Here is a 14332-nt window from a genome sequence, read left to right as displayed (position 1 = left end):
GCTATCTCATCATTCGTAAAAGGGGAGTCCAAAGCAATACGGTCCAGGTCGGTGACACAGGGCAAAGTGATATCGCGCAAGAGTAAGCGGGAGTCAGCCACGTCCCTCTCAGACACGGGAGCATATACAACACGGAAATATTCTGCAAAACGATCAACAATGGCAGTCGGATCAGTCACATTCTCACCACTCGCAGACTGAATCACAGGCACCACACGATTAACTCTTTCCTTCTTGTCCAACCACGCTAGGAGTTTACCCGCCTTATCACCCACATCGTACAATCTGCCATGTTGCTCACGAAACATCACCTTAGCAGCGTCTGTGACCAGGGATTTATATGCAAACTGTTTTAGACCCAGGGCATGGAGTTTCTCAGGCGTGACACCAGATCCCAACTCATCCTCCAAAGCAGAGATCTCCCCCTCAAGGTCCACCACCTCCCTCCTCCCGGCTTTCTTGGCTTCAACAATCAAGGAGAGGGCCTGTCCACGAATCACAGTTTTAAAGGCTTCCCACAGGGACACAGCCGAAGGGACCGACCCCTCGTTCTCCAGGAAATATGCATCTATGGACTTGAGCAAGAGGGTACGAGTCTCAGGAGAGGAAAGATACCATGGGTTAATTGGAGCCACTCGGCCCGCTGTCTCCACCCCAACCTCGAAACGAAGCCAGAGCGGCGAGTGGTCAGAAATACCCCTTGGCAAATGCAAAATCTCGCGAACCGCTGACGACTGGGCCGCGGGCATCAGGAAATAATCCAGCCGAGACAGACTGCCATGAGCCCCAGAATGGAAAGTGTATTGGAGCTGAGTGGGGTGCAAAAGTCGCCAGCAGTCCACAAGGCCAAAGGTATCCAGAAACCCACCCAACCACTGCTGAGCCTGCGGAGTATCCCTAGGGGGATGGCGATCGTGAAGGCCGGAAAGCACCGAATTAAAATCACCGGCCAGGAAGAGAGTACTTTCAGGGAGATCTAACAAAACACGGCCCAAATCAGTGAAAGTAGAAGTCTGTAAACCCGGGGGAACATAAACATTAAAGAGAGATAGGGTGCGGCCCTCATATCTACCCACCAAGACAGTATACCTCCCACGGTCATCCTGAATCACCTCGTCAATCGCTAGGGGGAGGGAGGTTCGAACAAGGATACCCACACCCCTAGATCCGGAGGTAAACCCCGAGTGCGCCACAAGGCGGTAGCCCCATCTATTCATCGCATTACAAACATTACCAATCAAATGGGTTTCTTGCATGAAAACAATATCTGGCGACAAACGTCGTATACAATTCAAGACCACACTGCGCTTAATACGATCTCCCAGGCCATTAACGTTCCAGGAAACAAATTTCAACCCTCTACCCCCCATCCCAACCACCCGAGCCAAGACCCCTCATCCACGAGCAAGACACCAGAAACAGCAGCAGAAACAGGAGCAATTCGCCTTGAAAACAACACACAAAAAAGAAAGAACTTCCCAGCCCCCCTCCCCCAAACTGAAGAGAAACACCCCCCACCCTGCACCCCTGCAAAAAGCTAAAGAGCCACCCCAACCTGCAGTGTGCCTGTCGCCCCATAACCCCTAGTCTACACAAAGACCCCGGAGGAGGAAAGGTCTCCGGTCCACCCGCCCCTGACAAACATCAAGAACGAAAAGTAACAAAAGAAAGATAAAATAATCACAATGCAGAGGAACGCCGGTCAACAATCCTGAAAATGTATTCAAAATAAAACATGTGAGCCAAACAGTCAGATCTCCACACCACCCTCGGCACCACCAGGGTGAGCGGCGGATTCAGTCTCAGGAGCACGGTCAGGCAAGGAGTCTAGCCAGTCATTAACAGCATCTGGGCGATCAAAGAAAAGGGTACGCTCATTATACTCGATCCGAAGTCTGGTGGGATAGAGCATAGCATAACGTAAGCCCCGATCCCGAAGACGTTTCTTTGGCCCCACGAAACTCCATCCGTTGTTTCTGAACTTGTTGGGAAAAGTCCGGGTAAAAGTTCACCGTAGCATTCTCAAAGGCCACCGGGCCCTTCACCCGTGAGGCCTGCAGGATAGCGTCCCGGTCTCTATAGTGAAAAAGCTTCGCTACAATGGGTCTCGGCGGGGCTCCCGGCCGAACCTTGCCCCCTGGAACACGATGTGCGCGTTCCACCGTGAAGAACTTCGTAAGGCCGGAAGGGGCAAGATGATTCAAGACCAGATCCTCAACCAGGAGATCCACCGAGTGGGGTTCAGGGTTCTCCGGTACACCAACCAGGCGAACATTGCAGCGACGTGCCCTATTTTCAAAATCCTCCAGACGTCGGGTCATGAAGTCGTGCACCCGACGGAGATTTCCGACTTCTGTCTGGAGCTCGGAGACGTCCTTCGTGAGGCTGGACGATTTAATGTCCAACGATTGCACCCTCTCATTCGTCTTGCCGAGATCAGCACGAATAAGATTAACCTCAATAGCCACTGTGTCAAGTTTATGGGCCAAGGCCTCGTACTGTAGGCCGGTGGATTCCCTCACGCCCGAGATGGCGCCCATGATGTCCTGTAGGGAGGGCTCCGCCGACTCTTCCAAAACTCGTTCGGACGCTGTACTAGAGCCAGGCAGGGCAGCTCCGGGGGACCCCTTAGAATGAGTATAGCGGTCCATGACATTTGATTGAACCGGGGCTCCCCGCAGAGGTGCTTTCGTCTTGCGCGTCTCTCTGTCCCCTCTGCCCGCCATTTTGAAGATGCGTCACAGGACAAGCCACCAGGGTCGACGGGCCCGACACCCAAAGCACAGGATCAAAAGTACACAAAAATGAGGGGCACAACTCGGGTAGAGGTCGCCAAGCCAGCAAATAGTCCGCAGGAAAAACCCAACAGCCGATCCGCCTCCAGGTCTCAGCCGCAACTCGATAGTCACACCCGTGGCCCAAGTCGGAACAGAATCGAAACCGAAACTTAGGAAGGGGGACCCACAAGGCCAGATCTCCTGCCGTTGTTGTTCAATTCCAGGACGGCTACAGAACCGCACCCCGTCCCGGGCGCACCTCGAGGGCGGAGTCCAAAAGTTCAGACCATCATATCTCAGGAATAAGAGATCCAAATCAATTTCTGAAAGGTGCCAGGCTGATCAGCCAAACGTCCTCCACACGGATTCTTGCAAGAAATCAGGATTCAGTCAGGATAAAATGCCGGGGGCGGCGAGGGTCCGGAGAGCGCTGTGCTCAAGCGGCCATCTCGGATGCCCGCCAAGCTCCTCCCCCGTGTCCAACTTTAAAGGTGGAGTTTCCTTTCTCTCTCTGAAGATGTTATACTCCTTATATTTCTGTTCATAGAAACAGTTTCAACAGCAAGTACATTTCTCTCTTTCTTGACCGACACCTTCATTTGGTTCTATTTGCAATTCTATATTTGCTGACACCTGCTACTTTAAAATTCCCCAATTTGCCTGCACCTTAGCTTAGCGTTTGCGTAGTAGCAACCAGCACTGATCGGGAGTGGCGGGGTGGGCGGGTGGTGGAGTGGGGGGTGCACAGGGGAGAATGAGATGTAAATATAAAAAATAAAAACACTTGTCTTCTCGCCGCTCTCCCGCAACGCACGTCCTCTCTGTCTCTAAGGGCTGGAACAGGAAGCAGCCAGGCTCCCTCCCCTAAGCCAATCACAATGCGGCAATGCAGCGTTATGATTGGTCTGAGAGCTGTGGATCGACGCTCAGCCAGAGAATGGGGGCCTGAGCATGTTCTCCACGCAGACTGCTTTGGCCGTCCCCAGAAGGCCGGCCAAACAGTCACTGCACACTTGGAGTGGGCAAACCACCCCTGCCTCGCACTGAGAACAGAGCAGCCCCGCCACCCTGCAAAGCTGTGCAGCAGGAACAAATACAAGGATAATAACCTTAAGTTATTATCATTGTATTTGTTCTTTATTTTACTGCTTTGCAGCAGAGGGGCGATGCTTCTCCGCATTCGAGGGGGAGCTACCACTGCGTTAGGGAGTCTACTCTTAAGGGGGGTAGAATTTATCTAAGTTTGCATACGCTGTCTTTTAATAACTTGCTTTCACATTTGCTGTTTGACCCATTTAGATTATTATCACATATGCTGTATTCAGGTGATTATCTATTCAAGATTAAGCTGTTTCGATTTGTGATTATATCTTTATCAATTTGTTAATAAACTTCATGGTTTGCAAACGTACTCCTTTCTGTCATTACTGTGGGGCAAAGTCTGCTTCGCTGTCATTGAGATGCTACTAAATTGGTAGTTTTGAGCCTTAGTCTGAGATCAACATCCATCCAAGTGGTCATAGCAGATGCCAGAACCCCTTTCAGATGGCCAAGGGGCATGCAGGTGTTACTGGGCCTAACTTTGGTGGATGAGGCCTTTTATTCCTGATGCCCAGGGCCTGACCTACTGTGGATCCCGAGCAACTGGGCCAAGTACTCTTTCTGCACTTGACTCTCAGTGGTAGCTGTGGTCGAGCTGTCACGACCCCTCAGGGGAGATAAGAGATGCAGATACAGGTCAGTGACTCATAACTCAAAGTGCAAATACTGCAAACATTAATTCAATGTCCAGTCAAAACACATGCTTTTATAAGAAAAAGTAGTATTTTTATTTCTAACTCTACACCTGCAAAGGAATATGATATTCAGAAGCAACAACACAACCCCTTTGAGGTCAGAGCTATGGTAGTTGTCAGGCAAATCCCTGTCCTACCCTCCTTCATGTACCATGTACGCAGTTATTCCCGGTTCACTGGTGGCACATCCAGAAAATACTCACTATCAGGCCGTACTCAAGAGTTACCATTTGACTCTTCAGGTTTTAGTCAACAGTGTCTAAGGTGTCTCAGCACCATTAGCAAGAGAGTTACCTGGGGTCCAACTGGCCCAGTTCATGTCTTACTCGCACTTACAGCACAGAAGAGTTCAGTGGTGCAGTGAGTGCTTTCAGCGCAGGCACCTGTGTGTCCTGTTCTGCTCGGATAAGTCTGACTCCTTGTGGCAGCAATTGTTGATGCAGACCTTTTCTCCGGAGCGGCGCTGCTGAAGTTGACTGAGTTATCAGAGCAGATCCAAGCTCGTGGAGAAGTGGTAAGTTTGGCTTTACCCAATGGGAGGGAAGAATACTTTCTTCAGCTCCCGAATGATGCAAGCAAGGGTGCAGCGTCACCCGCGGCGCTCTCTTCAGTCTTCAGGGGTGAGTTGGGAGCAGTTCCCTCACAGTGCGGGTCCACCCAGCCAAACATAGCATATGTCTCTCCTTCAGGCAGCATCCAGAAACCTTTGGCAATGTTGGTACCGGTAGTGCCTCCTGGCATAAGGGGATGCCATGGTAGAGGATAAAGCGGATGCAGGCTCCTCCGGAACAAGCAGCCTTTGTAGACGATTGCAAGTCTCTACACCTCTCCAGGTAGCATCTTAACCTGTGGCCCCCTCTGGCATACGGGTCACCGCAGCACAGGGGTACAGACTTAGCAAGACCTGCACTGCGCTCAACACACGGCTCAGCCCATGGTGGCCCTCTCTGGCATGCAGAGATTGCTGAGTTGACACTGCACATGGGCAAGGACCTGATCAGTGCACAGCCGAATCCTCACACCTCGCATAGCAAGTCCCCATGGTAGGGCTCCCTACTGGACCTCGCTCCCTCAACACTCTTTTCTTCCTCACAGTGCAGCAGGTGCTGGTACTCTTGGCTTCAGAGCAGGTGTCTTGGTTTCCCTGGGTGATGTCCTCTGACCCAGAAGGAAACTAGCAGGCCTTTGTCCTCAGTTCTGGCCACAGGCAGAAGTCTTGCAGAGCTTCTTCTTCTCACACAGCCTGTGTGGCTGCTTGGCTAATGAAAAACCCCCATTTCTTCTAGTCCCTTTCCAGACATCAAAATGTAATTCAGAGTCTCAGTCTTTGAAGTTTTCTGTTGGGGTTCTGCTTCTCTTGCAGTAGACACTTTTCTTTTTCTTGCCTCATTAAAGACTGTCTGTCAAATGCTAGATTCTGAAGCTGATTGTCCCTCAACAATATTCATCTGAGTGACCAGAGTTCACAATTGGATGTCAGCCACAGTGGGAGTGCTGAGCATCAAAAGATTAATCCCAGATGCCCTGCCCTGATTCCCTTATTGGCCCCATCTCATTTGCTGAGATGTGTCCAAGCCACATCCTTGATATCTATTACTGAATCAAAAGAGCAGTCTTTTGAAGTGTGAAGGGAGTCTCTTCCTTTTCTCCTTCAGTGTGTGACAATTTGCCCTCTAACCTCCTTTGACTGTTTGTTTTTACTTTGTTTTACAGGCTTCAGGAATCTGGGTACTTTACCACTGAAACCTGTGCTAAGGTGCATGTGCTCTTTACTTAACCCCTTCTCTGCTGAGTTAATTCCCCCGCGGTGCCCAGGGGGCCAGGGCCAGTAAATCAGGGGCCCGGGGCCTTTAAATCAAATGCTACTAGTGGGCCTATGGCACTGATTGTGCCACCCACTAAGTAGCCCTTTAAATATGGCTCACGCCTGCCACTGCAGAGCCTGTTTGAGCAGTTTTAAACTCCCATGACAACCTGGCAAGTTAACCTACTTGCCATGCCTAAATATTCCTTTTCATTACATATAGGTCACCCCTAAGGTTAGACAGCCCATGGGCAGGGTGCAGTGTATTTAAAAAGTAGGACATGTACTTTTAAGTCTTACACTGCAGGAAATAAATGGACTCTATGCATTTCAAAGGTCCTACTCAGTTTAAGTACTGGACCTTTGGCACCGCCAAATCAGAACACTTCTGGTACTTGGGACATTTTACCAGAAAGAAGGACTGTTGTGCTGCTGGAGGGACTGCCAATTTACTGAACTGATTTGTTGTGTTGCCCTGCTGCCCTGTTGCCTGTGAGTGAGTAGGACTGGACCTGCATCTCAACATCCCAGAACCTAAGTATCTCCAAGGGCTTGTTGGCCTTCCTCCTGTTTTTGAAGTCTCAGGAATATCAAAGACTTCTCTCTTCAAACTGCAAATCGCACCTGGACCCTGTCTGCTGTGAGTAATGCTCTGCTACGTTGTGCTAACCCAGTACTGGGCCCTTAGAAGTGAGTATAATGTGCTGCTTCTGCCAGAACTGATTGAAACCAATGCATCCCCGCCGTCGCACTAGGAACTGCTGCATCTTGTAACCGGCGCATCGCTCTCAGAACCAATGCATCACCGCCGTGATGAAATTCAGTGCATCGCCTCTGGAACTGGAGCACCTCGCCTCTGGAACTGGAGCACCAGTACCGACACATCGCGGTCACTGCGATGGGGAGGATAGAAGCATCACCTGTGCAATGTGGGGAAACACATCGCATTCGGAACCGATATATCTAGAAAAAGGCACATCGCTCACAGGACTGGCGCATCATTGCCGTTGCGTGTAGCAATCCGGTGCATTACCCCAACTGTGTGTTGGATCATCAACACATCTTGTTGCTGGTGACTTGGATCAAGGTACTTTGCTCAGCGAGCCCTGCGTGGGTCCTATACCCAGCATATGCTCCATCGCATGTGGCCTGAACTCTTGACTCTGTTCTGTTTCAGCATGACCAATTAACTCATTAGGCGCGTACCACTTCTAAGAGCTATTTTCGCATTTAATCTTTAAAAATTCATATCTCCACTTCTACTGATTGGACATTTGCTGTTTAATTTATAAAAGTATTCTTGTTTTTCTACACTGGTGTGGAGTATTTTTGTGTTTTTTTACAGTGCTTCTGTTTGAAGTGTTGCACACATACTTTTCACATTGCCTCTTAAGTTAAACCTGACTGCTCTATGTCAAGCTACTAGAGGTTGAGCACAGTTTAATTTAAAGTGTGTAACTGACTTGCCCTGATTGGTATTGTGGTTCCTGCTTGGACAGGATGCATACCTCTGCCAACCAGAAACCCAGCTTATAACAGTGGCCCGCCCAGCTCTTAGGAATGCAGCAATACACAAATCTGTCTGAGGGGGATTGATCTCCTCCTCATGTCTCCACCAGGCAGGCCTTAGCTTTCTTGAAGGGGAACCCAGAGACTGCCATGTAACGTACCATTGCAGGCACACTTACTCACTGCACATTCACAGCACAATTACTGTCCAGCACTTTTACCCACATGTGTTGTACCATTATAGGCACACATGCATTCAGCACATACACTCAGACTGCATGCACTGTTCAGCACTGAAGCTGCCTATATATAACCACAGTGTGCTATTTACAAACACACACACACTACCAGCACACACACTCACCATGTGCATGCTGCACAACAACACTTCATCCTTCATGTATTGTAGTTTAAACAGGCACACATATACCCAGCACATGCTTTCATTTCTCAAGCACCACACAGCACATTTCTCATCTAATATATTCCTCACAGACATACATACTCTACATCTCAACAACATTGGATTATTTCCCTTCATAGCCATCAACCATTTCAGTCGTTTATATTCTGGTTCCACCACAAACCTAGTGGCTAACACATTCTGGATGGAACTTACGTAAGGCGCACACTATGACAAATCACACTTTCTCAATAGCTGCCCAGTTATGTTCTCAGGATAGTAATCTCCAACTAATAAAGGCTACCGAACACTCTCTACCTTTGTCATCCAGTTGAAATAACACTGATCCAACTCCTTTGTCAGAGGTACCCGTCTGCAAGAGTGAAAGGCTGATGTAGTCAGGGTCTTTCAGTACCAGTGCAGTGCATAGTGCCTTCTTCAGTTCCTCAAATGATTTTTAATCCGAGACGCCTAGCCCTACTTCTTAGGATTATTTTATCAGCCCCATCTCCTTTCCTGAAACATGTCCAGGCCCCTCCCTTGTGATCTACCACTAAATCAAAGAGCACTCTTTTGAATTGTGAACGAAGTCTCTTCCTTTTCTCCTCCAATGTGTGTCCCACTCAGCTCACAGAAATGCAGCAATACACACATCTGACTGGGGGATTCCTCTCCTTCTCAAGTCTTCACCAGGCATGCCTGAGCTTCCCAAAATGCAACCCATGGTTCTCAATATATTGTACCATTGCAGGCACTCTTAGTCAGTGTACATTCACAGCACACTTACTGTTTAGTGAATAGCTGACAGAATATCGGAAACAAAAATATTGTGTGGACAAAATATTGTGCCAAAAATATAGCCAACTTAAATATTGAGAAAGTAAGTGCAAATAAATATAGATTTACTCTTCTTAACTCCACGTCCACGTACTTTGAAAATATATAAATATTGTCAAGGTACATACATGTGGAATTATATATAGTAAAACTTTGCTTACCTACAGTAACTTACCTTCAAGATATTTTTGTCCTCGATATTCCTGACAGAATATTTTGTCCGCACAATATTTTTTCTTCTATATTTTGTCTAAACCCTGTCCAGCATTGTTACCTCCATGCATTCTACCATTACAAGTACACATGCAGTCAGCACACACACTCAGTCTGCGCACACTGTTCAGCACTGAAGCTTTTCTATGTTTAACCAGGGTGTGCTATTTACAAACATTCACACTGCCAGCACACACTGCCACCATGTGCATGCTACACAACATTTCACCCTTCAATTATTGTAGTTCACACAAGTATACATACACCCAGCACATGCGTTCATTGTCCATGTACTGCACAGCACTACATCTCTGATACAATGTATTACTCACAGGCATACATACACCCGGTACATGCACTAACCACAGTACGGCTCTATCCCTGTACGGTACCCTTCCAAAGCTCATATACACCCAGCACAGTCACTACTCTGGTGCTGCGCAGCACTCCACATCTACCTAATGAAGGTCAAGGGTGAGTTAAGCACACAGCAGTGGAACTTTAAAAACGCGAGTGAGCCTGTATGCCCCTCTCTAGTTACACAGGGTAAAAGGTTCTTGTTTTCTACTACTGAGCACTACATGGAATGCTCCCACCACAAACTCATGCTGATTAACTCCTGGTAAAGGCAGTATCCTTCCACCACTATGAGGGTATCGCTTTGGGTGCCCCTCCTGGTCCAACAAGACCGCTATTTGTGAGACAGGCCTATGTAATGGCGTACCTGCATGATGCATGTTTACCTATGACAAAAGATTAGCATTAGGGATCTAGACAATAGTACAGTTGGGCACTCAGGGCAGAAACAAACGTCTCTTACCATGCGCAAGACTTTTCCGCCTGTAGATTTTCGAGTTTGCGCCAAGAGTTTGTGGTGTAAATACCATCCTTACCTTTACAGCTATCACTTGTGAGAAATACTTTTGCAGGTAGCTAAGCCATTTTGGTACAGGCAGCCACTATATAGAATAAACTTCCTCTCACTTTAACATTAAAGAAAACCCTTATCATTGGTTTTTCAAAGTAAGGGCCATCTTTAAAACAGTGGTCTGTCATAGCAGGAATATACCGTTCCCTGATCAACAGTGAAACCTATAAGATCTTCTATAACAAAACACACTGCCATGATTACACTCACTAAGAATAAATAAATATCACAACTATTTTTTATATAGTCATTAATAGTATTTCTGGAGCGTAGATCCTACCGTAACCAAAGAAGAGTGCTTGGTATCAATCTAAGAAGAAGTGCCAGTAGTAATTGGGGAAGAGTGGTGAGGTAGATATACGATGAAGAAGTAAACAGATGTAACTGAGGGCTGGTCATATGAAGGGCCGGGGCGAATTGCAGACACTGTTTGCACATATCTGCAGTGGGACCCAACAGTCCACGATCAGGCTATTCTCAAAGATAACATTCATGACAGGTTTGTGGTTGCAGGGCAGAGGTGTTTTAAGGTTTTGAGATGGAAATTCACCAATTTAGTTCATGTGTTACAGATATCACATCCCGAAAATAGTGAGCAGTTCTCCCTGTTTCCAAGCTATAGAACACATCTTTCAGGATATTAGAGTGTACTAAGCTGTACCTCGAAATGAGAAAAGCTGAAATAATCACATCCTCAAGAGTGTGTGCAGGAGCTACCTACCATCCATCCATATCAGGTTAGCTACTTGTCGAAAAAGCACAGTTCACCGTTAGTGAACTGACTTCTGGCACTCAAGCTTAGTAGAGAGAAAGGTGTGATATAATTTCTAGAGATGCCTCTTTCCCTCCAAACCTCACTAAAGTTCAATATATTAAACATCAACAAAAGTGGCACCCCCAAATGTTTTACAGGAAACCTGAAACATGATATTTGACCCACATAGCATCACAGGAAGTGACTAAAGTTAATTTTCCACAACCTTGGAGGAGCTATAGTTTTTTGCAGTATTCTTATACTTGGATCAGTCTTGACAATAAAGTGGTGCAGCCACTTGGTGTGCTAATCAATTCATACATTAAAACCAGTATTTTTATGACAAAGTGATTCTACTTACCAATGCACCGGGAGCCATCCTCGCTTGAATGGTAGCCTCTGCTGCACATTAGAAGGTTCCTCTGACAGGTGTAGGAGCCCACGGTGTTTATGCAGTTAAATCCAACTTTGCACGGCTCAGGAAGGGACGTGCACTCATTAACATCTGTGAAATGAAACACAGCCGATGACTCTTGCAGTTAGTCAACACAAGAGCTACACTTAATACCATTTCTATTCATTCAGCAAAAAGTGACACCTGGGCAACACAGGTGCAGTGCTCCATTGAAGATATTTCTATTCAATGATTAACATTTATTGACATTTGTGAAACAGAATAGAGCCAGCCACTAAACCTGGGCTCGTATTATAGAAGTGCAACTGGCGTTTGCGCCTCCGTTGCGTGCCCCCGAGGCACTTCGGTATTACAGAAAGGGGTGCAGATGCTTGGGCGTCCTCTTCTGTAATACTGAAAGTGCTGGCGCACATACAGCTCCAGCGCTTCCTTAAGAGGGCGTTCCCTCATTTGAATGTGGGCGTGGCCCCATGCAAATAAGGGATCCCTTTGCCTCTGCACCCGCGCCATATTACAGATGTGGGAACAGAGGCCAAGAAGTTCTCAGGAGGCGCACTGTCAGTGCACCCCCTGATTGCAGCCCTCTGGCGGGGGGGAAAGGGGGTCCCATGGACCCACCCAGACATCCTCTTGCATGCGGGTGCAGTCACTCACTGCACCCGCCTGCAAGGGGATCTCTAATCTCCTTTAAAAGTGCAGGCGGTTGCCGCCTGCACTGTGAAAACACAGAGTGGGTTTAAAGCAGCTGGTCTGTTTACATGAATGCACTGCCCCAGGAAGGCCCTGGGGGCAGCGCATTCACCATATTGCGTTGCATTTTCCTGGTTAGTGCTGGGGGCATCTTTTGAAAGGTGCGCCGAACGCTTACCAGGAAATGTGCCACGTACATCATAAGGCCCCAGGTAGTCAACACAGGTGCTATGCTCCACTGGAGACATTTTTATGGGGTCAATACCATTCCATACATCTGTGAAATGGAATAGAACCCGTCACTAAAGCTGGGGCCATATTACGGAAATTACCCGGGGGAGAAACTAGCGTTAGCGCCCGCTTTTGCATGCCCCTTTGACAATACAGAAGGGAATGCAGATGCTTGTGCTGCTTCTTCTGTAATACTGAAAGCGCTGACGCACATACAGCGCCAGCGCTTTCTCAAAAGGCGTTCCCTTGTTTGCATGGAGACATAGCCCTATGCAAATCAAGGAATCCCGTTGCCTCTGCACCCACGCCGTATTATAGACTCGGGCACAGAGGCAAAGATGCTGTTAGGAGGCGCACTTAAAGTGCGCCATCTAAAAGTTGCCACACTGTCAGTGCGCCACCTGACGGCAGTCCTTTGGAGGGGGAAAATGGTGTCCTGTGGAAGCCCCTGACACCACCTTGTAGGTGGGTGCAGTCACTCATTGTACTCGCCTGCAAGGGGATCTCTAATCCCCTTTAAAAGTGCAGGCGGGTTGCCCCCTTCACAGTAAACACAGGGCAACTGCTTCAAAGCCGCTCTGTTTTTCACGTGAATGCTGCCTCCCCCCAGGGCACCTCGATTATGCGGCTGCCCTGGGAGCAGTGCATTCAATGTGATAGGGCACCCTTTCACCTGTTTTAACGTGCCCCGTGGCGCAAACAGGGAAAGTGCGCATTAACCATGATACGGCCCCAGGTAGTCATCACACGTGTCCTGCTCCACTGGGAATATTTCTATGCGTTCATTAACATTCACTAACATCTGTGAAAAGGAATAGAGACAATCACTAGACCAGCTAGTTAACACAAATGCCGTGCTCCATTGAAGAGATTTCTATGCAACCATCATCAGTCAAAAACATCTAAAAACAGAAGCTAGCCAATCCCTAGACCAGCTAGTCAACACACAAGCCGCTCTCCAGAGAAGACATTGCTTTCATTTTCACAAAGTACAATGTAAGGATCCATCACCAATGCACTGTCACTTCTTTCTTCAAAAGACTACGGGGCATATTAGCAAGGACCATATCGCTGCTTTAGCGGCACTTTTTGCTGCTAAAGCGGCAATATTTTTATCGCCCTATTAGTAAGCTGTCGCTAACAGCAGTTAGCGACAGCTTTTAGGCGAGAGCGACCGGTTTGGGGCCCACTTTGCATGTCAGCGATATTTATCGCTAATGACATGCAAAGTGGGCGTACCCAAACTGTTAGCTACTGAAAGCAGTCGCTAACACAGCTATTGCCTATTAGCAAGGCAGGCATAGCGATAAAAAAGTCACGCTAAGCACGATTATCGCTATATTCTAACGCCTGCTAAAAACATGACTTACCTGTTTATCCAATGGGAGGTGGATCTTCAGATTAAGTCCCCATTGGCGTTAATGCGTGAATATCGCTGGATTTCCAGCGATATTCACGCATTTCACCACTATTGCTGGATATTTTAGCACAATGGAGAAAAACGTTGCTAATAGCAGGTTTTCTTCGCTAACATATCCAGCGATAGGCAGCGATAAGAAAAAATGCGCTAAGCGCATTTAGCGATAAATATTGCTATTTCTTGCTAATAGCCCCTTCTCCCCAGTTAGGGGCATATTAACAAGGGATTTATCTCCGCTTTTTTGGCTTTAAAAGCCAAAAAAGCAGAGATAAAATGATCTCCCTATCAACAACAGGGTGCTAACATGCAAAATCGCATGTTAGCACCCTTTTTCTCTACGCTTCCCTTTGCATCTCTAATGAGATGCAAAGGGGGCGTTCCAGAGCAAAATAATAGGAGAAATGTCGCTAAGCAACATTTCTTCTATTATCAAGCTTCACGCTAACCATCTAAAAGATAAAAAAAAGCAGCGCTAACCACGGTTAACGCTGCTTTTTAAAGTCTGCTAATTTTCAGATTTAGGCATACCTGTAATGGGAGGTGGATTATGTGACT

General features: G+C 47.6%; 1 protein-coding gene across 1 annotated transcript in view; it reads right to left on the bottom strand.

Moving 5' to 3' along the window:
- Positions 1-14332, bottom strand: part of FBLN2 (fibulin 2) — a 669658-nt gene that overhangs the window by 46726 nt on the left and 608600 nt on the right. The window contains exon 13 of the mRNA XM_078661453.1: positions 11383-11526. Coding sequence (XP_078517579.1) covers positions 11383-11526 — 144 coding nt within the window. The remainder of the gene's footprint in view (positions 1-11382; positions 11527-14332) is intronic.

The sequence above is a fragment of the Lissotriton helveticus genome, chromosome 9 (assembly GCF_964261635.1).
Source record: "Lissotriton helveticus chromosome 9, aLisHel1.1, whole genome shotgun sequence".
In the NCBI taxonomy this organism is placed as follows: Eukaryota; Metazoa; Chordata; class Amphibia; order Caudata; family Salamandridae; genus Lissotriton; species Lissotriton helveticus.
The sequence above is the reverse complement of the archived record's forward strand: the minus strand, read 5'-3'. Positions and strand labels throughout refer to the sequence as shown.